General features: G+C 40.0%; 1 protein-coding gene across 2 annotated transcripts; it reads left to right on the forward strand.

Annotated features, from left to right (window-relative positions):
- The first annotated feature begins 403 nt into the window (after positions 1-403).
- FBXO30 (F-box protein 30) lies at positions 404-23,211 on the forward strand. 2 transcript variants are annotated; one of them, XM_066373062.1, is made up of 3 exons: positions 404-615; positions 8,871-10,926; positions 16,245-23,211. In XM_066373062.1, exons 2-3 carry the CDS (start codon positions 8,887-8,889, stop codon positions 16,446-16,448), a joined length of 2,244 nt encoding a protein of 747 aa, XP_066229159.1. In that variant the 5' UTR covers positions 404-615; positions 8,871-8,886; the 3' UTR covers positions 16,449-23,211. The 2 variants fall into 2 exon arrangements, with proteins under 2 accessions (XP_066229159.1, XP_066229161.1); XM_066373064.1 differs by lacking the exon at positions 404-615 and adding an exon at positions 1,170-1,264.
- The last annotated feature ends 1,050 nt before the right edge of the window (positions 23,212-24,261 follow it).

The following is a 24,261-nucleotide window of genomic DNA, read 5'->3' on the forward strand; positions in this document are numbered from 1 at the left end:
GTCTAGGATTCCTTCCAGGCATATAAGATTGTACAGTCGAACAGGATCTGGAAGCACAGCTTACAGGAGCCACGCGGGGCCCAGTGGGAACTTCCCACAGAACTCAGCCAGCCCGGAGGTCTCCGGACCAGACTCTCCGCCACGTCGCTTCGGGTGTCGGTGGGAGCCGTGCGCGTTCCCGTGGAACTCAGCTTGCGAGTCTCGCGGGGTTCGGCGTGCGCGTCTCCGCCGGGCTCGGCGTGCGCGTCTCCGCGGGGCTCAGCGTGCGCGTTTCCGCCAGACTTGCCGCTACCGCCGCGGCCGCGGCCGCGACTCCGAGGCCAAGGCAAGCCGGGGGGGCGGGGCGAAGCGGAGTGGGGCGGGGCGGGGCGCCGGAGGAGGGCGGCCGTCTTGGGGTGGAGGCCGAGTTACTGGAGGAGGAGGAGAAGGAGGAGGAGGAGGAGGAGGAAGAAGAGAAGAGAAAAGACAAGACGGCTGCCCCGTGGAGCAAAGAGACGAGAAGGAGGCGGGCCGCACGGGGGTGTGCGGCGCGGAGGGCTCCGGGACAGCGCGGAGCAGCTGGGCACGGCGGCCACGGCAGCCAGGGCCTGGGCCGCGGGTCGGCCGCGCCGGCCGGTGAGTGTCAGGAGGCCCGCCGGGGGGATGGAGGCGGCGGCCGGGCGGTGCGAGGCCCGCGGCCAGGTCGGAGGCGGCGCTGGGGTCGGCGGCCCGGCCTGGGGCGGAGTGGACGCGGCCCCGCGCAGCCCCTGCGGTCCCCGGCGCTGTCCTGGCGCTGTCCCGCCGCGCCGAGTGGGCGTCCGCGGCGTGGGGTCCGCGCGGGTCCTCCCGCCGGGCCGGCGACAGAGACGCTCTGCAAATGGCGACCCGGACCCCGCGGACCGACCCCCGAGTCACCCTGCTTGGCATGCCTCTGTGTTGGGAAAGGGCGAAGGAAACTTAGGAAACCCCCAAACCCTCGAAAACCCGCTTCTGTTTCCTGTGCCTTTTAGAAACGGGTTCTTTGGGGGGAACAAACGGGTTAAAGTAAGACTGGGAGGCATCTTCAACTGTCTCCACGGGATGAGTGAAGTTGGTAACTTTTCCATTCATGGAAATGAGACGCTCTTAGCCTTTCTCAGCCTCAGTCCCTATTAAAGGGAAACTAACTGATTTTGTAGATCTGAGGGGCAGGACCATTTCCAAGTTGTGTGTCCTGTCCCGTGCAAGTACACTGCTTGGAAGGAGACCATGGAGTGTATGTTGACTTCAAAGCGATCTCCTCTGAGTATGTTTTTAGCGTGTGTATTTGGGAGAATGGAGACTGGCAGAACAGTTTGTTGTTTACCATGGTTCTAGTACTCCATTCTGCTCTATACCCTCCCTCCTCTCCCCCGTTCTCTCTCTCTCTCTCTCTCTCTCTCTTTCTCTCTCTCTCACTCACTCTTTACCTGAGCCGTGTCGTAAGTTCTCAGATAAAAGATGCTTGGGAAAAAATTGACCTTTTATTCCGTAATTACTTTGTTGACTCCGATCCAAGATGGAAGTTATTTATGGGCATTCTGATATCAGTGGGGGTTAATTTAAAGCTCTTTCAATACAAACCGCCAGTTTCCTAAGATTTTAATTTTTGTTTGCCACCTTTGAATACTGTATTGTGTCTTTCAGAGTCCTAGTATATAATATTAACAGATTTGGCGTTTGTTCGTATTTGTCAAGGTTTTCCAAAGGAATCCAGTTGTTGACACGGTAAAAGGAAAAGATTAAGTAGGATAAAATGTACGTTTACGATTTTTCTCGGGGTTCGATATTTCAGTTTGAGATTTTCGCTGAATCACTGTTCTTTATGCTTAGTCACTGTTTCGTACTACAGAAGTTTAGGAATAACATGGTGTTTTGCAACTTTTTAAGTTGCCAGTTTGCTTTTATCTGGTACTTTAATGCGGTGACATAGCTGTTTGTGATTCTGGAAATGTAAGTGGGTGGAGCTTTCTGAGTGTTATTAGACAACTCATATTTCCGATATAGGTTAACTTTCATGCATTCCAGTGTACTATTATAGATATTTAATTTCAATTCGGTATTTCTCCATGGCTAGCACTGGAGACTTTTCTTAAGTACAGAGTATCCTAATAAAATATGCTATTAAAGAGCAATAATACATAGTTTGAGATAATGTGTATGGTTATAAAGGTACTTTAAGGTCACGAAAATAAGCATTGTTAATGTGTGTTTACTAAAACGTGCCTTTTAATGGGATAAGTCCTGTGCTATTCTGTATGGTTTTGGTATACATTTTTTTAACTGAGTTCCTGTGACTGCCTGTTGCATTAAAAGGAGTTAGTACATGCTCTGGAATGACATTGGATTCATAGAAATCTTTGACGTTAAAGTCTTCAGTTAAAAAGCTATATAAAACATTTAATTTAAAATTCAGTTTGATGAAATAGGTGAGATTGGCCTGGGACTAGTCGTTTTTACATTGTAGGTAGGTAGGTAGGTAGGTAGGTAGGTAGTTGAATATAAATAAGCATGCATGAATTAAAACTTATTTTGTGAAAATCTTACAAAAAGGGTATGTCTTTTTTTTTTAAGTGGGTAATGTTAGCATTAGATAGTTCCTCAAGTGATTGTTTTTAATATGCTTTATAGGTATAAGTGACCTGATGTGAAATATATTTATACATAAAGCTTTGTGTGTTATAGGTGGATGTGTAAAGTAAAGTGTATATGTTTTTTGAGGAAAACATGTTTGTATTTTACTGGACAGGCATGTATGTAATAGTAACCAGCCTTTGTAGAGTTCTAGTTGTTACAGATTCTGGTTTCAGAATTAAATATAACTAATATTTATTATTTTAATTTCTGATGTAAGTCTTTAATAATCTCATTTTCTTATTTAGTGGAGAACATGGCAAGTAATTAGAACTTGAACTTTATCACTTTGGAGTAAGCTGCTCATGACCATATTTAGGAATGAAAGATGTATGTTTTGATTATATCATAATTGGAAGGCTAAAAACTTGAAAAAAATTCCATATAATTAGGTCATCATGCTATAAATAAAAAGAACCAAAATTTAATAAAAGAATGTATACAGTGTAACCCATTTAACCATTTTGAACTTATCAGGAGAGCTTGTGCTTTGAATTGTGAAGTTAACAATAATAGATTTTTAGTCTTGTGTAGTTGCCACATTTTTTTTTTTTTTTTTGGTATTTTTTCGAAGTGAGAAGGGGGGGTGTCAGAAAGACTCTTGCCTGTGCCCTACCAGGATCCACCTGGCATGCCCACTGGAGGGCAATGCTTGGCCCCTTCAGGGCATTGCTCCGCTGCAATCAGAGCCATTCTAGCGCTTGAGGCTGCCGGAGGGGAAGAGAGAGATAGAGAGAAAGGAGAGGGGGAAGGGTAGAGAAGCACATGGGCAGGCTCCTGTGTGCCCTCACTGGGAATCAAACCCAGGACTTCCTCACACCAGCGATGCTCTACCGCTGAGCCAACCGCTGAGCCAACCAGCCAGGGCCCCAACCACATTTTTTAATTCAGTGAAATACGATGACAAACTGAGGGTATAAGATTATTGTAGTATTTAAAACTGAGTGCACCTGATCACAAATAAGTCAGCAAGTGTATTTAGCAGTAGTACCTTTGGCTATTACAAGAAGGATGAGATTTGCTTTGAAGGAGATCATAACTGATTGCTAAATTTGAAATTTTAGTCGTAGACTTACTTGTCATAGTTAACTAATTGGACGTGTCCGTCTCTAATTTAATTTCAGCCTTGCATTGAAGCAGTATTTTTTTTATTTAATTTGAATTCTTTTCCATCTACTACCATATTAATTGTAATATTAAGTGATAGGCTGATAGCACTTCCTTTTTTGAACTCTTCCTCGCCCTGTACCTACTGAGCACCCGTACCTGTGCAGACGCCTCCACCTCGGCTTTCCTTGGTGCACTTGATGCCTAGACTCAGTCCCCAGTCACCAGACTGCAGGGCTGGTTAGGGAGTTCAAATAGTGGGGCAGTGTACAGGTGAATGTTGCCTTCTGTACCTTTTATTACTATTATTTTGTAAGATTTTAAAATGGTAGATTAGAATTCATTTTTTTAAAATTTACTTTTCCCTTTGGTTTGCTTTGTCTGATGGATAGTTTATTTTACTTCATGTAATGACTGGAACTTATGGCCTAGGTGCTCAATAAATGCTTGATCACTGTTGACTTTTTATAGGTGGCATAGTGAGGTAATTTTGATAGTCTAATACTAGATGTATAAGAATCTCATTTTGTCTTGAAATTCATTTAGTTATTATAATTCTTTTTTTTAGGTGAGGCACAGATATTAAACAGTATAATGATTTACTTAGAGTTGTGACTGATATTACCAAGGAAAAACAAAATGTGTAATGAGCATGTAGTATAGTGTGGGATTCATTGTTTGACTTGAGGTATGTGGAATAGTAACATTTACGCTGAGACAGGAAGATTGAGGCCGCAGTTGGGGAGGGAAAAGATTGTGTGTGTGTGCGTGCGCGCTTGCGCGTGTTTGTCTTTATGTCTTGGAGGCAGAAACCGACATTAAGAACAGCCTGAGGCAAAAAGCTTTGGATTACTTGATTTAGCATATTTCAAAAATTGTGCTAATTTGCAATGTTTTATTGATTTATGGCTATATATTTTAATTTAATTTGGAAAAAGAATCTTTTGAGGGTCATATGTTTAAGTCTAGAAATAGCCTTACATGACACGGCCTAATTTCATCGTATGGGAAAATGCCATCTCTTCAAACTATTTTTATGGGTTGCTTGTCAGCCGCAGAATAGGAGTTGGCCAAGGCTTTCTATTAGAGAAAATTGAAACTACTGTAAGGCATGCAATCATTTACAGATATTTTCTAGTGTAATGAAACTTTTCCAGTTGTTTTGGAAATATTAAGATTCTTTTTCTAGAGAGTTTGAGAAAACAATACTGAGGCATTTTTAAATGGAGTTCATCTTGAAGCTGTTTTCTACTGGGTCTGCTGTGTCACTCTTCAACTGATAAATCCGGGTTGCTGTTTTTAAACCTGTGTCACAAGATTTATGAGCAATGTGAGGCATATATATTTTTTATTTATAATATATTTAATAGTAAAGTGAAATTAAACTTGATTCCTTTTTTGTATAACTATTTTGAGAATTGACAAATTTATATTGTTCCATACATTATAGTGAGCATTATGTAAGTTATTCATTAAATAATTTAAATCTCCTATATTCAGAGCAAAGTAATGTGCTGTTATAATTAGAAAGGACTAAAAAGGAGGCAGGACCATCTCTGTCTCATTTAAATCTCCATTTCTCAAATAACTTCTTAAAATTGGATCACCAGTCATTTCCTTAAACTTTTTATAAGTAAACATACCTGTTGTCTACGTGCATAGATTAGACAGAATTATGACATTGACAAGACATATGTAAAGAAGGACAAACTAGATACATAATCAGGGTTCCCTTTTTTTCTCTTTAAATCTACTTCATTGAGTAATAAATATTTTTGGACTCATTGCTGTGGGTGTTTTTATTTTCATTGTTTAACATTTTTCTTAATTCAGAGTAGAATAGATGTGCAAGAGGCTATTTTGAAGCTTGAGAGCCTTCTACTGTGCCTTTCAAAGTTGCTGATCTTTTGCATTTAACTCAGTTGTTTGTAACAGTTGCTACTTTATGCACTTTTGAATTAAGTGCTGTTTTTTGAGATGTGTTCTGTCTGGTGTGGTCATGTGATTTGTACATAACATGCAGATTCTGAGAGCCGTGGTCACTTCTTTTGAACTGCTTGTATTTTTAGGTTTCTCACTTAGTAACAGTCAAGCTTATTTCAGCTTGTGAGGTGAACTCAGTCTGGTTGCAAAATAAGAAAGCTACAGGGGTTTTCACAATCTAATCACTCAGTAAAGTTTGTCTTAATTCTTAATGAGGTTTCATTTTTAATTTCTACTTAATTTACAAACATTTTTCATGATTGGTCCGTCATTTATCTATTATGTCTCTTTTAACTTGTCTGTTTTTAATTTATAGGTTCTATCATTACTTATAAAATTTGTAGGGTTAAATGTTCAAAAGTATATTTAACTCATAATTTTTAAACACAGTTTAGAAAATACTGTTTTGTTGGTAAATGTGTGCTTTCAATTCATAACTTTTCTACTTAACAAAAGCTCTATCAATAGTTGGTAAACACTTGTTATTTTAGTTTGAAGAACATCACACCTGGAAGGAGAAAAGGAAATAGCAATTTGGGGAGTAATTAGTTTATATTAGCCATCTGGAACCAAGGCTAGCCATCTTTTATGCACTGAAGTGGAGAAAATAGGCTAATAATCAGCATCTTATCCAGAAAATTATGTACTACCATGTAATTTATCTTGGGAAAGGTTGAGATGAGCTGCCTGTGCCATATACCAACCAGTACAGAACTATAGTAAGTCTTTAGTTGTAGAAATGGGAAGTTTGGAAGAGGGATTCAGGCGAGAGCTAGTAGATGAGTTTAAAGACTATTGGTGGTAATTGAAGCTTTTGAGAAATTGAGAACACCCAGGGAGAGAATGAGCAAGAAATGACATGGACCCCTAAAGAATAGTATTTTAGAAGAGTTTTAGAGTTAGGAGGAAAACCAGGGAAATGTGACATCTTGAAAACTAATAAAAAATAATAGTTTAAAAGGAGGAATTAGTCGACATCATGATAAAATGGCCAAGGAAGATGGGGTCAGGAAAACATGCCCTTTCAATTTGGAACTGAGCATCTGAGTAGTGCAGTTTTATTTTTATTTATTTATTTATTTATTTGGGGGGGGGGCAGACAGGAAGGAGAGATATGAGAAGCACCAACTTGTTGTTGCAGTACCTTAGTTGTTCAACTGATTGCTTTTCATACACGCCTTGATGGGGCAGAGGGGTTCCAGAAGCTCCAGCCCAGCCAGCAACCCCTTGCTCAAGCCAGCGACCCTAAGATCATGTCGATGATCCCACATTTAAGCTGGTGACCCCACATTTAACTTGGCAAACCTGTTCCAAGCCAATAACCTCCCAGGTGGACGCCCTGTCCGCTGCGCCACCAGCAGTCAGGCTGAGGGGTGCAGTTTTAATGAGCGGTGGTAGGAATAAAAGCCGGATTGGAGGGCTGCGGAGTATGGGGAGGATTAGAAGGGTGTTCTGGTTAACTATTTGTTTTTCTTCTGAAAGTTTAAGTGAATAGGGAAAGGAGAATAGTAGCAAATGGAGATGTCACTTTATTATTTAGGTTTTTAAAGATAAAAAGCCTTTTAAGTTTTCACTGCTAAGAGGAGCAAGCCAATAAAGAAGTTGAGTATTACAGGGGAAAAAAGGCCCAGAAATTCAATCAATATGTTGTGCTGATGTTTTCTCTTATTTTTATATAAAATTTGATAAAAGCTGGAAAGACCATTAGGTATCTGTAATCCCGTCATGTTATTTTATAGATACCATTTCTTTGTTTAAAATTCTCAGTGACTTCAAATTCAAGTCCAGATTCCTTGCGTGGCCTCTGTACTTCTCATGATTTGCCCTATTCCTGCTTGACCTCATCTCTCATAGCTATCTTGCATTTACCTGGCGAGCCAGCAGCACTAGGAAACTTGAAGTTTTCTGAACTTGTTTTGCCAATTTTTACTTTTCTGCATTTGCTTATGCTTTTATTTCAGCATTGAATGCCTCCCTCCCTTTCCAATCTTTCCCTCCCTTAAGACTTCTCTTCTTTCAAGACTCCTGTGGATTCTTTTGTAGTCCCTACCACTACTGATTATTATCTTCTCCTATTACCATTTTCCTTCTGTCATACTGGTCACATAAGAATGTAACGTGATTGTGACTGTCTTTGACCTCCTGCTGTAACTCCTTGGGAGGAGGCACCTTGTCTTACTAATCCTTATATTGACCCACCAAATACAGTGTCTGGTATCTGATTGTTAAACAGAAAATACATGTTTATTTATTTTATTTTTTTTCCTGAAGCTGGAAATGGGGAGAGACAGTCAGACAGACTCCCGCATGCGCCCGACCGGGATCCACCCGGCACGCCCACCATGGGGCGACGCTCTGCCCACCAGGGGGCGATGCTCTGCCAATCCTGGGCGTCGCTATATTGCGACCAGAGCCGCGCTAGCGCCTGAGGCAGAGGCCACAGAGCCATCCCCAGCGCCCGGGCCATCTTTGCTCCAATGGAGCCTTGGCTGCGGGAGGAGAAGAGAGAGACAGAGAGGAAAGCGCGGCGGAGGGGTGGAGAAGCAAATGGGCGCTTCTCCTGTGTGCCCTGGCCGGGAATCGAACCTGGGTCCTCCGCACGCTAGGCCGACGCTCTACCGCTGAGCCAACCGGCCAGGGCTACATGTTTATTTTAATGAATGAATAGAAACTGTGGCCCTGAGAGGTAAGTGATTTGCCTACAGCCACAGAAATGGACCTAGAACTTATATTTTCTGGGTAAATTCTTGGTATATTTTAATTAAGGTTTACGTAGTAATTTGATGTAGAACTTACATAGAAGGAGAGATCAATAGGTGAAATCTTATATTAATTAGTATATTTTGAGGAGTAAAAAGAAAACTTCAAATAAAGGTTTAGTTAAGTGTTTTTGTGAAATTCAGATTATTCTCCTTTAGAAATATGATGAGGTCTCAGGGTATATCAGACTCAGTTTGAAGTGCTGAATTGTTACTTGAAGTGCTTAAGTTTCAAGATGGATTTATCATATATAAAATAAACTTGTTAAATGTTTATTTTATATATTTCATTCTAAAATTAGCTAGTATACCTTTATGATTTCATTTATATTACCAGTTTTTTTAATTGAGCTTTTTTTGGCTTTCTCTTTTTTCCATCTTAACCACCAGAGCTGGGCTGGCCATTATGGAGGAGGAGCTGCAGCATTCGCACTGTGTGAATTGTGTCAGCAGACGGTGCATGACCAGACCAGAGCCTGGGATTTCCTGTGACTTGATTGGCTGTCCATTGGTTTGTGGCGCAGTCTTCCATTCTTGTAAAGCTGATGAGCATCGACTTTTATGTCCATTTGAACGAGTGCCTTGTTTAAATAGTGACTTTGGATGTCCATTTACAATGGCTCGAAATAAAGTTGCTGAACATCTAGAAACATGTCCTGCAAGTGTGGTTTGCTGTACTATGGAGTGGAACCGATGGCCCGTTAGTTATGCAGATCGGAAGTCGTATGAAAATCTAAGCAGAGATGTTGATGAAGTGGCACAATTAGATATGGCCTTGGCCCTTCAAGACCAAAGGATGCTCTTAGAATCTCTCAAAGTAGCCACTATGATGTCAAAAGTGACTGATAAAGGATCAGAACCTAGAGAACAAATAACAGTTAAATCAAATGTCCCAGAGATACCACATGCTAATGGTCTGGTGTCTGTGGATGAAGAATCTTATGGTGCACTTTATCAAGCTACTGTAGAGACAACCAGAAGTTTGGCTGCTGCTTTAGATATCCTGAACACCGCCACAAGGGACATTGGCATGTTAAGTACGAGTCTTTGTGCTTCCCCAGGTGAAACAAATGAAGAACAAAATGCCAGAGAAAGCTTACAGAATAGGAACTTGAAAGACCAAGACCATCCTTACGAGGATGAGAGAGGAGCAGTAGGTGGAATTGACCATAATGACACAAGCCAGAATGCTCAGTCTGAACAAAATGGTTCGAGTGATTTATTATGTGACTTGAATACCAGTTCTCATGGTACTTCTGCTATTTGTAATGGCTTTCCTTTGGAAAATATATGTGCACAGGTCATAGACCAGAATCAGGATTTACATGATGATTCAAAAGAAGGTAACTTAACAAATGGAGACTGTGTAGCATCAGGTAGCACTTCAAAACCTTCCAGCTCACTTTCAGCAGCAGCACAACTTCAGGAAGCGGTCCCACCTCCCGCTTTGCCTAATGGCACAGCTCAGCAGGTCCTCCTGTCAGATGACGAGGATGAAGGAGAGCTGTGTTGGAGAAAGGTAGACTTAGGGGAATTGAGGAACGTGGATGTCTTATCTTTCAGTCAGCCTCCTTCGTTCAAATTTCTTTCTAATTCATGTTGGTCTAAACCAAAGGAGGATAAAGCAGTAGATACATCAGATTTGGAAGTTGCAGAAGACCCAATGGGCCTCCAAGGAATAGATCTAATCACAGCAGCGTTACTGTTTTGTCTAGGAGATTCTCCAGGTGGGAGGGGTATATCAGATAGTCGCATGGTTGATGTGTATCATATTGACTTTGGAACTCAGACGTTTTCACTTCCCTCTGCGATATTAGCTACAAATACAATGGTTGGGGAAATAGCTTCAGCTTCAGCTTGTGATCATGCCAACCCACAGCTTTCAAACCCGAGTCCTTTTCAGACACTTGGGCTGGATTTAGTATTGGAATGTGTCGCTAGGTACCAACCCAAGCAGCGTTCAATGTTTACATTTGTTTGTGGACAGTTATTTAGGAGAAGAGAATTTTCTTCACATTTTAAGAATGTGCATGGTGACATTCATGCTGGACTCAATGGCTGGATGGAACAGAGATGTCCTTTAGCATATTATGGTTGTACCTATTCTCAGCGTAGATTCTGTCCGTCAACTCAAGGAGCAAAGATTATACATGACCGCCATTTGAGGTCCTTTGGAGTTCAGCCATGTGTATCTACAGTATTAGTAGAGCCTGCTAGAAACTGCGTGTTGGGATTACATAGTGACCATCTAAGCAGTCTCCCTTTTGAGGTTCTGCAACATATCGCAGGCTTTCTTGATGGCTTTAGTCTGTGCCAGCTCTCCTGTGTTTCCAAGCTAATGAGGGACGTGTGTGGCAGCCTGCTTCAGTCTCGTGGAATGGTCATCCTGCAGTGGGGGAAGAGGAAGTATCCAGAAGGAAATTCATCGTGGCAGATAAAAGAAAAGGTTAGTTTAATTTTAACTATATTCTCTCCTTATTTTACTTATAATAAGCACTTAATGTTGCTCAGTTAATAAAATTTTTTTTATATTGACCATCCTTAAAACTTAATTCAATATGAAAGCATACTGTTTTTTTTAATAATAGTAATTAATGAGAAACTAGGATAGTTAGAACTGTCACAATCACATATTCACTGCAGACATCCTAGAACTAGATTCTAATCTAATGTGTCAGAGGTCACTTCTGTTTCTTTCGCTGAGCAGTTCTCTACCCATTTAGTTCTGTACGAGTTCCATTTATTTGTGGCCATAGTGAGCACCCTCTCATTTGGGCTCCAGTGAAAACGTTTTCACCGTAGGAAATGGGGGAAGCAAGAAGGTTTCTTACCACTTACAGTTGGCATTTTCTTTTCAGTCTTAGCAGTTTCTTTCTTAGGTAGAACTTAAACAGGAGAGATGAGAAAAAGTTATAACTACTGTGACTGGTAAGTGACCAGTGGAGAATTTGGGGGCAGGAGGACATAAATGAGTGGACGTGGACATATACTAGGTAAACTGAGGTGAGAGTAGGGGTAGCGGGATTCGATGTTGGTGGGGACTCCGGGTTCCCCACGGCGCCAGCCCCTGGTCGGTGGACTCTGGGTTTAGTACAGTGAAAGCAAGTGGTGCGTAGAGGAAGCTGGCGCTGGGCTTCAGGCAGACCTGGGAACAAATCCTGGCGCCACCATTTTCTCCCGTGATGCCCTACTTTTGCCCAGCTTCTGTTTGAGGCACTATTCATTAGAATCCAGAAGGTATTACAAATATCTTTGATTGTAGGTCTGTTTTTTTTATAGAACTTTCATCATATGAAACTTGGCATTTAGTAAAGGGGAGAAAATTTTAATAAATTTTGCATTGAGGTTCAAATTTTTGGCTATTTTGCTTTTTACCAATTTTAGGTTTATTTTACTCACACTCATTGCTTCCGTTCTCAGAATTCTACCTTTACTTCTGTATTCTCCTAAGGCTAAGACCAGTAAATGAACACACTAATTAGGTTATGGTTTTTTCCCCCAAACAGGAAGTCTGGTGGCAGAAAGTTTTATACTTCTCATACTTGCTGCGTGTCCATGTGTTTATTTTCATTTCTCAGATGATTTAGGGTCTTTCTTCCATTTGGGATGGAACTTTCTGAGTGTGGCCTTTGGGTTTCCTTTTGTCCTTGCCCCTAGAATTGACTTACGAAGTGAAATATTTTCTAGGGTTCTGTTCCTGCAGAGAATCTGATCTACCCTTGGCGTTTAAATTGCCGTCATTCATACAGGTTACTCACAGGTCTGTATCCTGGCCATTGTCTTTCTTGACCTCCACCCAAACCATTATATACAGACATTTACTTGCTCTCTCCACTTGACTGTTTCCAGCCTACTCTACTTCTTTATTTCTCTTAATTTCCAAAAGTGGCGTTCTCTTCTATCGAGTTGCCTAAACTACCACTGTGGAAGTTAGGCTTGACTCCGATTGCCCCTTTATTTCCATGTCCTGGTAATCACAAAGAGCTATTTCATCCTTCTTCGGACCTCTCAGGCTTTCTGCAGCATTTCCACTGCCATTCCCTAGTTCGGTCCCACCCGAAGGTCTCCTGGCCGGCTGCCTCGTCCCCTCCTCGCTGGGGCTCTGTTTCCAGGTGTGTTCCTCTTCAGCGAGGTCTCTGCAGGAGAACCGGAGGGACAGATATTTTCCTGAGTACAGTTCGTTCTTTTTTTTTTTTTTTCATTTTTCTGAAGCTGGAAACAGGGAGAGACAGTCAGACAGACTCCGGCATGCGCCCGACCGGGATCCACCCGGCACGCCCACCAGGGGCGGTGCTCTGCCCCCCAGGGGGCGATGCTCTGCCCATCCTGGGCGTCGCCATATTGCGACCAGAGCCACTCTAGCGCCTGGGGCAGAGGCCACAGAGCCATGCCCAGGGCCCGGGCCATCTTTGCTCCAATGGAGCCTTGGCTGCGGGAGGGGAAGAGAGAGACAGAGAGGAAAGCGCGGCGGAGGGGTGGAGAAGCAAATGGGCGCTTCTCCTATGTACCCTGGCCGGGAATCGAACCCGGGTCCTCCGCACGCTAGGCCGATGCTCTACCGCTGAGCCAACCGGCCAGGGCCCTGAGTACAGTTCTTACGCTGCAGTGCTTAAAAATGGTTTAAATGTTTGTCCATTAGCCTGGGATAGAGACAGACTTCTTAGTGAAACATTTTAAGATTTTTTTTTTGTCATCTTGTCCTTACTTACCTGTTGTTACTTTATATTTCTATATTCCATTCACATTGATTTACTTACGTTGCCTGATGTCTTCTTCCTTTTCTGGGGCCTTTGAGTATGCTGTCTCCAGTACTTACATTTGAGCAGTGGTGGACTGATAAGCATTTTACTTTCGTCAGTTCATTTAATCTACTGTCCCTGTTTTATGGAAGGAGACATTGAGACTTAGAGAGGTTCAGTATCTTGTCCAGCTAATCTGTGCATCCCGACCCAGGGAACCTGTCTCTGAAGCTTGTGGTCTTCGTATCCTTGCTGGTCCTGCTTGCTCTTCTGGTCTTCACTTGTTCAGTGAAGCCTGTTAGAACCCCACTCTGGGAGCTTGCTGCTCCGTGTTCTTGGGGTACCCCATGAAATACCCCTACTTTATATATCCCTACTAAAGCGCTGTTTAGAAATTCACTGATAAATGGTCAGTTTCTTTCATTAGACTCTTAAGTTCCTTGAGAAGTGAGACTCTGGGAACCCAGGTATCTACTGCCTAGCATTGCGCCTGCTATCTAGAAGGCACCAGGTAAGTGCTCAGTGGCACTTGAATAAAAACTGGCCGATCACTAAGAAAATTTGTCCTCAGGAGGTGGGAGCTATCGATATTTCCCAAGTTTGTTTCACCATATTTGTAATCTGTGTGGAAGTAGGGGGGTTGTCTACCACCATTGAATCTTTCAGCTAAGTCATTCTGCTGATGCTTACCAAAAACTCCTAAGTCTTTCCATAGTTTCATGGGTATGAGGCACTGTAATCTGTAATGCCTACTGGGAGCTATTCTCTGGACCTTTTCTGACTCTTGGGAAATTATTCTATCTAAGGTGATTGGTATAACCTTAAGGTGTAGAGCAAGCACGTACCCCATGCACTGAACAGTGGTGACTTCTATTGCCAAGTGGAAAGGAATTCTGTTTATACAGAATTTTGAAGGCATCTGGTCACCCAGAAGTCATTACCATTCCTTCCTGAGAAGTGCTAATGAGTATTGAGGGCTTCCCTCGAATCCATTGTTGCTTTCTGGATTGTCTGCTGTTTTACCATGCTGTGTTCTCTAACCAGACGTTGCCTGCTGATGAGCTAGAATGCTTAGGCCTGTCTTGTCCCATTCATGCTAGTTACCTAGGTCTGTCCTGCTCCATTCATGCTCATTACCTATGTCCAGGTAGCTCTTTATTTTGAGTTGTAAAGATATGAGGGGCCACAACAGTTATTGTTAGACTAATAGGATGGCAGTGCTGCAGGGCTTGGAGCTGCTGAGTGGGCAGAAGAGGAAGCAGCCCATATTTTTACCAGCAGACAACTGAACAGGGATAGCAGGTAAATATTTTGCCAAGAAATGCATTTTGCAATGATATGGAGTAAAATAAGATTCATTTTACAAAGTAAATTTTCAGAAACATTTTGAGCAAATTGAAGCATCTGTATTTAATATTACTAAGTACTTTCAGAATGTAAAAAGTGGAAAGAGAAGGTACCGTGACACTCTGTTTTATAGGGCCGTGTTTCCCCACGTAGAAGATGCGCCCAGGTATAAGACGCACCTTAATTTTGGGGCCCGAAATTTAGAAAAAAATGTGTTACATGAAGTTACTGAACTCAAGTTTTATTCCTCATCACTGTCAAAACTCCCATCCACTAACTTGTCCTCATCTGTGTCTGATGACCAATCACTGTCTTAAATAATGAGCACAGAATCAAGTGTGAAAAAGAGGAAATGCAAGTAAAAAAAATCTACAACCGGCCCTGGCTGGTTGGCTCAGTGGTAGAGCGTCGGCCTGGCGTGCAGAAGTCCTGGGTTCAATTCCCGGCCAGGGCACACGGGAGAAGCGCCCATCTGCTTCTCCACACCTCCCCCTTTCCTTCCTCTCTGTCTCTCTCTTCTCCTCCTGCAGCCGAGGCTCCATTGGAGCAAAAGATAGCCCGGGCACTGGGGATGGCTCCTTGGCCTCTGCCCCAGGCGCTAGAGTGGCTCTGGTCGCAACGGAGTGACACCCCGGAGGGGCAGAGCATCGCCCCCTGGTGGGCGTGCCGGGTGGATCCCGGTCGGGCGCATGCGGGAGTCTCGACTGTCTCTCCCTGTTTCTAGCTTCAGAAAAATACAAAAAAAAAAAATCTACAACCACTGTACAAAATGCACCCAGTTGTTAGACCCCAAAATTTGCAAAAAAGAGTGCATCTTATACATGGGGAAATATGGTATTTTTCAGTGTGCTTTATATAGTATAATAGGAATGGGAGAAAAACCTGTATAAAAAAAATAATATTGGGCTCTGGCCGGTTGGCTCAGCGGTAGAGCGTCGGCCCAGCATGTGGAAGTCCTGGGTTCGATTCCTGGCCAGGGCACACAGGAGAGGCACCCATCTGCTTCTCCACCCTTCCACCTCTCCTTTCTCTCTGTCTCTTTTTTTCCCCTCCCCCAGCCAAGGTTCCATTGGAGCAAAGTTGGCCTGGATGCTGAGGACGGCTCCATGACCTCCACCTCAGGCTCTAGAATGGCTCCGATGGCAGCGGAGCAATGCCCATTCCAGGTGGATCTTGGATCTCGGATCTTGTTGGGGCATATGCGGGAGTCTTTCTGTCTGCTGCCCCCTTCTCATTTCAGAAAAATACAAAATAAAAAATAAATAGTATTGTATTGTCTATCTCTCCATACTCCGGATAGCTCTATATAGCCAGTTGGATGGAATGAAAGAGTAGTGTACAATATGTATTACTTTAGGAAGTAGTTCTGAATTCATGAGGTTATAATTTTCTAAAAATTGTTTAATAAGCCAGGTTGGATGTGATTTTTTAAAATTGTTTTTTGTCTTTTATTTTCTTTTTGGTTATTATTGAAGTTACAATATCATAAAAGTGATTTACCTTTTAAATATTTGATAAACATATTTGTATTCAAATGGACTTACTACTTTTCTGTTTTGTAGCAACTTGAAACTTTTATTGCATATTTCTCTAACAGAAATGTATGCGGTTAGAGCAGAGAGTTTGTTTCGGTTCTTGTAAATTGCTTGTTTCAATCTGACCCAGGCTTTTCTTCCAGGTGTGGCGATTCAGCACCGCATTCTGCTCGGTTACCGAATGGAGATTCGCCGACATCCTGAGCATGGCTGACCACTTGAAGAGGTGCAGTTACAATGTCGTGGAGAAGCGGGAGGAAGCCATCCCGTTGCCGTGTATGTGTGTGACGCGAGAGCTCACGAAGGAAGGCCGTTCCCTTCGCTCAGTTTTAAAACCTGTACTTTAAAAACTGTTACTCCACTTGCACATACGTGCAAGCACCTAGTCTAATTTCTTTGTAATATGTGACACTTTATTAATGTATTAAAGATTACAGCTAGCTAAATTTATTGTCACTGTGTATATAATGTTTTGAAGTGACATATATTTTTATAAAGTACTGTTTAGTTGGAAAAAAGTTGCCTTAATGTTTGAAATGTGTGAAATTTTTGGAACTTGCTGGACAGGGTGATTTAAGTTTTTGCTACATAATTTTCAGAATTAGTATTTTTAATGGTGTGCATATTTTGGTTCTTAATTTTGCTTTTTAAACTAACAAGCTCCTGACCAAACATATTTCCTCATGTTTTCTGTGGGTTGCAACCCATACATTCAAAAGGCAAATCTTTAATTCACGTTTTTGCAGCATAAGTGTTTCAGATTAAAAATATTCAGTTGCTCAAAGCACTGACATAAGATCGTGATTAAGATTTTATTTTCTAGTGCTCCCTTTATACAGTTGTTGATAGTAGATCTCTAATATATACTTACATACTATTTAAAACCATGAATGTTTGATAATGCCATTTATCATATTTTTAAAATAATTCACAAGGATATTTCACCTTATGCATTTACAACTCTCATTCAGAGAGTGGTCCATATGCAACTTTCTTTTTTGTTAGACGCCACATCCAAAGACTCATGGCAGTCTGTTATATGACAGGTTAAAGCAAAACAAACAAAAAGCCTGTGAATTTATTTTCACTTGAAGCTATTCATGGTATTCTTTGCTAGGTGTTTGATTTAGTGGAGAAGAAAATATACCTCATTTTAAGTCTGAATTGGGCATATTGTGTAAATAAATTTCAAATAATCAGAATGTAAAGGGCTTAACTTTTTACTATAAGTATTTAAAATTTTTGCTTTTTGATGTTTTTAAAAGTCACAACTCTGTTCTTTTAGGACATTTCAAATGCAAAATTTGGTATCGTTGTAAGATGACAATCTTGAAATGCAGAAACCTGTTGTGGTTGACAATCTCCTTAAACAGTTCCAGGTTAATTTCCTCTAGACTCTCTGCCAACAGAGTAAGAGTTGTTAAAGATCAAGGCATAACAAAAAAATAAAGACCTATTCTTGAACCATTTTATTATAGTTTCAAATTGATTAGTACTATTATTAACCTGATGTGGTCAGTTTAAAAAAATAAATACAGACAGAAGTAAATTGCAAAAATAGGGACATGTATTTAAATAATTTGTCTTAAGTAACTTCTGGCATTTGGTAGTCTGAAATGGTAGTAAGTTACCCTGTTATAAAATATTAAAACTCTACTGTGTCTTTTCTTCCTACACTTATCCCTGAGAGTGCTCTATTGTTACTAGGTTCTTGATTCCCATATATGGCGATCAGGCTGGGCAGAGGCATTCCTTGGGCATTAGAAAAGAATTCTGAACTGCTTAAGACTTGTTTTGCTTGAATCAAGTCCTTATTACAGTTGAGAAATATAGCACTAAAGACTAATCAGTTGTTTCACCCTACGTGTCATTTTTTTTAGTAGAAGACTTATTTCTCAGTGCTTATACTTCATTTTTCAACTGAGATTGGATGACATAACTGGTCTCTATTTCTGTGAAAAAGTCAGAAATAAGATATCAAATACTGTAAAATGTAACGCTGCCTTTTAAAGTTTTGCTGAAGAATGTGTCTGGTTAGGATAGCACAGAGAGGAACTTTCTGTTTTATGGTTGTGCTTTTTAAGATCCTTGGGTTGTAAGTTTAGGCTTGTTCCCATGCTCATCATGAGATACTTAGCAGTTTCCCACCTTGTATTTGTTTTACACATCTCTGGCTGTTTTCTTTTTTGTTTGTTATGCCACCATACTGTTTTGTTAAAATGTGTTCTTTGTGCAACATTTGTTCAAATTCTAATAAAATTAATATTTTCCCATTATATGGCTCAGTAACTTAAAAAAGAAAAACTTTCATTTTAATAAAACGTTAGTACTTGTTTGACAAATTCCAAACATAGTCATATTGTTTCTACGGACTGGATTTCTGCATGCTCTAGGAGTTACCTGTTGGTTATTGCTCACCTATGTTTTCCTGGTGGGCATTAAACTTCTTTTTTTAATACAGAAAATTCATTAGTAGCTTTCTCTGCCCACTCTGTCTTCCTGAAAGTAGCCCCACCGAGGGGTACTGAAAGGCTGAAGAGGTTTTGGCAATATTATTTTTCTAAAACTTGTAATGGGAACAATTAATGTAGCCTTGTAAGCCTGAAAAGATGTGTATGTCATCCAAGTAAACTGTCATTTGAGAAGCTTTTGTTGGTTCCTTAGTCTTTGCTAACCATCAAGATAAATGGCAAGTATCAGGATAGAGGGAAATAATCTCAATGTACATACTTGTATCTGCTTTCTCCTTACCCAGAACTGCCTGTTATTTTTGTCCTTACCTCCCTCCCTCCCTCTCTTCCACCTTCCCTCCCTCAGAGACTCTGGGGCGAGAGCCAGCAAGCTGTTGTAACAAAGGCCTTCACGTGATGATGATTCACAGTGAAGTATGAGAAGTTAGGGGGAAGACTGGGACATGCTGGCTGTTTTGAATGATGTGTTACTGGAGTAGGTAAATATGTATATATACGTACATGTGTAACCCCAAATTAAGAGTTAATCAGTGGTTCCATTAAATGGTATATATTGTGTAATTTTATAACCATGTAACAAAATATGATACATTGGGTACCATGGTTAGTGGACATTTTTTTAAAAACTAGTATTTTAAATTTACTGTTACTAATGTTTCTTCTGTTCAAGTTAAATTGTAGTGCCACTTGCAATTTATTAGCACTTACATTTAGCCTAATTATTATTCTTTCTCTTGTTTGTGGTTGCAGAGTGATATGAGTGTATTCAATTTCTAGGATAAGTAAGAATAAAAGTAGACAAATACTGGATTCAATCCTATGAAAGTGTTTGTAGGAATCCTATCCACCCTATCAATGAGAGATTTTAAAGGTTGAGTTGTTGGTTTATCAGTTGCATAAAATCTCTTTTAGTCTTTAGTCTTTGACCCTGTGTTGAGTACCCCATTGTTACTGTTGCTGTTATTCATTATTTCTTAACATTAGATATTGGAATCTTAGTGACATTGAAGATAATGGGGTTTTTAATAAAATTCCATATCCCTTGAAGACAGGGTAGCTTTTTTTTGTTTTGTTTTGTTTTTTCTGAAGTTGGAAATGGGGAGGCAGTCAGACAGACTCCCGCATGCGCCCGACCGGGATCCACCCGGCATGCCCACCAGGGGGCGATGCTCTGTTGCAACCAGAGCCATTCTAGTGCCTGAGGTAGAGGCCACAGAGCCATCCTCAGTGCCCGGGCCAACTTTGCTCCAGTGGAGCCTTGGCTGCAGGAGAGGAAGAGAGAGACAGAGAGGAAAGAGAGGGGGAGGGGTGGAAAAGCAGATGGGCGCTTCTCCTGTGTGCCCTGGCCGGGAATCGAACCTGGGACTCCTGCACGCCAGGCCGACGCTCTACCACTGAGCCAACCGGCCAGGGCCGAAGACAGGGTAGTTTTATTATATTGGTAACAGAATTTTACCTCTGGTGATTTTGAATGTAATGTTAGGCATATCGAAGCAAACCCACTTAAGTTTTGCATCTCAAGAAGACATGGAGTTTATGAATTTTTAAAAGTTTCTAAGGAATAGTTATGCACACATTAAAAAATGTGTTTGTTTTTATGCATTTCACACCATATTGGGACCTGCAGAAGGGGATGTTTAGAATTGCAGCAGAAAGCAAGCAAGTTGGCCCTCATTTCTTTCAAAAGATTGGACAAAGCCTTCAATGGAAAAAATTTCCTTGATATGTGTTAGGCTGGTTAGCTAAATACTGTTCTGAGTTATCTTACTTAACATGCTCCTAAGAACTGGAAGAAAGTACTAGTTATGACTTTAAAGAAAATCAGTGACTTGTCCACTGTATTTAAAAGAATTAAGTATGGGTTTTGTTAGGATTTGATCTAAATCTGATTTCAAACAAAAACATTTGAGATTAAATAGAGGCCAACTCTAAAGGAGTAAGCGAACTCGGAATAAGGGAAGAGTAAAGATGGTTTCTTTTTAAAGTCACCCTTTCTGGAATTTTCTTTGATTTAAAAGATCAAAGTAAATTCCAGAGATGTTCTTTCAGATTTCCATTTTTTGGGTGAAAAAACTACAGTTCTCCAAGTTTAGGTAGTGGTAAATATGTGGAGGTATTTGAAAGAAATGTGTCCTGACGTGGCTTACTTTTCTGCTTTACAAATAGAGAAAGAGAAGAGACATTTAGATATAAGGAAATTACTTTGGAAAATATTGTTGCCTAGAATACTTAATTTTAACAAGTATTTTGGAAAGAATTTTGGGTAATACCAAAAAGAAAAGCAGAAATTAACTAAGCATGGTATGTTGCTCTGAAAATCCTTTGTAAAAACTAGGGTCTTCAGCTGAATGTTTACAAGTATTTTACTGCATCTGTGAGTGGTAAAATTGTATAAATTTATTGTATATATGTATATATATTTGTTTGCATGTGGAATCTCCATAAATTGGCCAAGTAGAGTTTAATAGATCTTGTGGTATACTAATGGAGATACATCTTGAGGTGCTTTTTGATCTTTAGAACATTTCAAAACTGACATTTTATATTCAAAATGTTTGACGTTCCAATGTATTAAGTGGGGAGTGACTTTCCATTAAGTTAATGACCTACAAAGAAATGGGTTACGAGGATGATTCATGAAATGCTGTATAAAAATACAGTAAAAACTCATTGATATGAATCTGTTTTTATCTTTTTGACTTGCTGGACTGAGTGTTCTTTACTATGAAGAAAAGCATTTCTAAAGGAAACTGAAAAACAAGAGAAATATGTTTCTTTTTCACTAACATCAATAAAAATCTCAAGCACCCTCCCAAGTCATTTATTAGCCCATTAGCATGCAGATGTTATGATAGGAGATGATTCTTCAAAGCATAGCTAGTTCTAGTGGTGGTAATAGTATATGTGTTGGAAAGCGGTAAAACTGCATTTCTATTCAACTCTTTAAGGTTGACCAAATCATCCGGTCAGATTTTCCTTCCCAGTAGAAGCAAATTCAGTTTAAATTTTTACCTTTTTCTAATGTAAATTGTTAGGATTTTTATTTCTCAGACAATATCCTTAAACCAGTAAATAGGTGGATGTGTATTGGTTGATTATTTTGGCAGAGGAGCTGACAGAGTTCTATACTCCCTCCAGCCAAAGAGTAACAATCCAGAGGTCTAATATAAGAACTATATGTAGAGATAATTTATTGCTCAAAAGATTAAAATTTTAAAAAGAGATCTTGCCCTTTGCTTTCCTAGGTGCTTGTTTTCTTTTCTTTTTATTATTTATTGATTGATTTTAGAGAGACAGAGAGAAGGAAATAGAGAATCATTCATTTGTTCCACTTAGTTGTGCACTCATTGGTAGCTTCCTGTAAGTGCCCTCACCAGGGATCGAACCTGCAACCTTTGTGTTTCTGGATGACACTCTGAGCTAACTGGCTAGGGCTTCCTTGATGCTTTTTTCATTGAGATCCTCCTTTTCCTATTAATTGTCATCATTGTTTATTTATCTCATAACTTCCAATTTTCTGACCAGGTGATCAAAAAACTTAGATTAAGTACATAGTTTTTAAAAACTTGTTTTGCTAATCAGGGTATGATTAATAATTTTGATCAGGTTTATATTTTATTAAGTAACTTCTTCAACTTCTTTTAAAGTCTCTCAGCTCAAAAATTTGTGGTATTGAAAAACTGAGGTATTCAGGTTTAACCATATAATTTGATTAAAATAAGTTAAACCATAGTAATGGAAATCATAATAGGTACTTCATTTGGTCAAGAGTAGACATACCCAGTGAAAATTTAATTAGGTCAACCAGATGGCTTTGTATCAGTTGATAACTTAAAAATTGTTATCTGTATTAGAGAGATTTGAAATAAACTGAATAATAGTATTGATTGCCTACAACATTCCAATAGCTTTGTGATGAAAACTCTGACATACGAAAATAAATTGCTTTGAGTGATCAATAATTTGGTGAACATGAATTCTAAAGATTTTTGTGCTTCATTTAAAATGTTAAATGTTCCTTTGATCAGTGTGTAAGCACCAATCAGTCCTGAAAACTTGAATTGTATTCTGAAAGGTAATTGAACTGACTCATTTACTTACCTCAGATGTCATTGTATTTTTTATGATTTACATTAGTAATTGTTTTCTTCTTAAATACAAAAGGATATGGTTTTTTTCGTGAAAAATCTATGTAAAAGAAGCTAGACACAAAAGGCTACACATTGAATGATTCCCTTTGTGTGAAATATCTAGAATAGGCCAATTCATGGGGACAAATCAGGTTAATGGTTGTTAAAGGCTGGGGAAGTGATTGCTTATTGGGTACTGGTTTCCTTTTGGTGATGAAAATTTACTGGAACAAGATAGTATTGATTGCACAACATTGTCAATGAACTAAATGCCACTGAATTGTATGAGTGTGACAATGAGTAATTGGCTTCAATGTCAATGTTCATTTTTCACCTTTTACATTTTCTTGTGATTCCTTGTGGCAAGTCTCAATTTAAAGGTTCATATTTAATATGCTTTGAAAAAAATTATATAATTTTCAGGATTTTATAGTTTTATACTTTGTTTTCCTTTTTAATGAGCAAATACAATGTTTTAGATCAGACTAAATAAATTGAACTAATGTATACATTTTGTATTCTTTTGTATTGTCTTATGGGAAAAACATTTGCATTTTGGGATTGGTAGGTACTTTAATGGTCAGTTTCTCATTTTATATTTGGATAAAGTCGAAGCTGAGTTTGTCAGTGTTCATCCAACAAGTATTTACTGAGCACTCATGCCCAGTACTGTGGATTTGATTCTGTAAGGTTGTGGCATGCCTACAGTTACACAGGAATTGCTGTGTCTACCACTTTTCCTTTCCCTACTCCTCTTTCTCTTCCTTCTGTTATATATATATATATATATATATCAGGAAACTGCCAGATACCTGGACAGGTTCCAAACAAAGAGATGCTTTCGGCAGAGATTCACTTTAAATGCTTCTTCCCATAACCCTTTCCTAAACACTTTAAAGATACGTTCTGCAGGCCAGTCAAATACATGTGACCATAAATAGTCTATTACTTGAGGAATGCGTTGATTAACGGTTTACTTTCACGGCTTTGGGGAAGAGGAAATTACAAGTTCCCCCAATGATCCAAACGTAGAGTGTTCCTGTGAAACCTTTTACAGGCTGAAGTGGTGTCCGGTGAAGAAGCAACTACCAATTAATTTATATGGAAACCATTTTCAGCATTCCCAGACCAAAAAAATAACCTGCCGAATAATGCATAAAACACAAAATAAGGCCAACATACAGTAAAAGCAGGAATGATGTGATAAACAGACTGTAAAAATGGGAATTCTGCACAGTGCAGTTGCATTTATTAAAAAGACGGGTTTCTCTCTAAGCTGAGCATAATCGAACACTGTGCTGTGTACACATGCTGACCCACTCAAGCAGCAGACTATTTTATCCACTTCTGGATGCAGACTAAAAGGAGACCACTTGGCTACAAGCAGAATTGACAGCAACTTCAGCAGCTTTCAAGATACCTTGGTTTCTACAGGTAAGTAGTATGAACAGTGAACACACGTAGTTCAATGCATGCCAATGTTTTAATCTTGTTCACAGAATGGAAACAATTATATCCAGTCTGATACTAAGCAAAACACCCAGAGCAGCTCTTGCTAA

Source organism: Saccopteryx leptura, chromosome 3, assembly GCF_036850995.1.
Source record: "Saccopteryx leptura isolate mSacLep1 chromosome 3, mSacLep1_pri_phased_curated, whole genome shotgun sequence".
In the NCBI taxonomy this organism is placed as follows: Eukaryota; Metazoa; Chordata; class Mammalia; order Chiroptera; family Emballonuridae; genus Saccopteryx; species Saccopteryx leptura.

Coding starts and splice junctions, on each gene's coding strand:
- FBXO30 (XM_066373062.1), top strand. CDS start 8,887: ATGGAGGAGGAGCTGCAGCATTCGCACTGTGTGAATTGTGTCAGCAGA. Junction 10,927..16,244: donor CGTGGCAGATAAAAGAAAAG/GTTAGTTTAATT, acceptor CTTTTCTTCCAG/GTGTGGCGATTCAGCACCGC.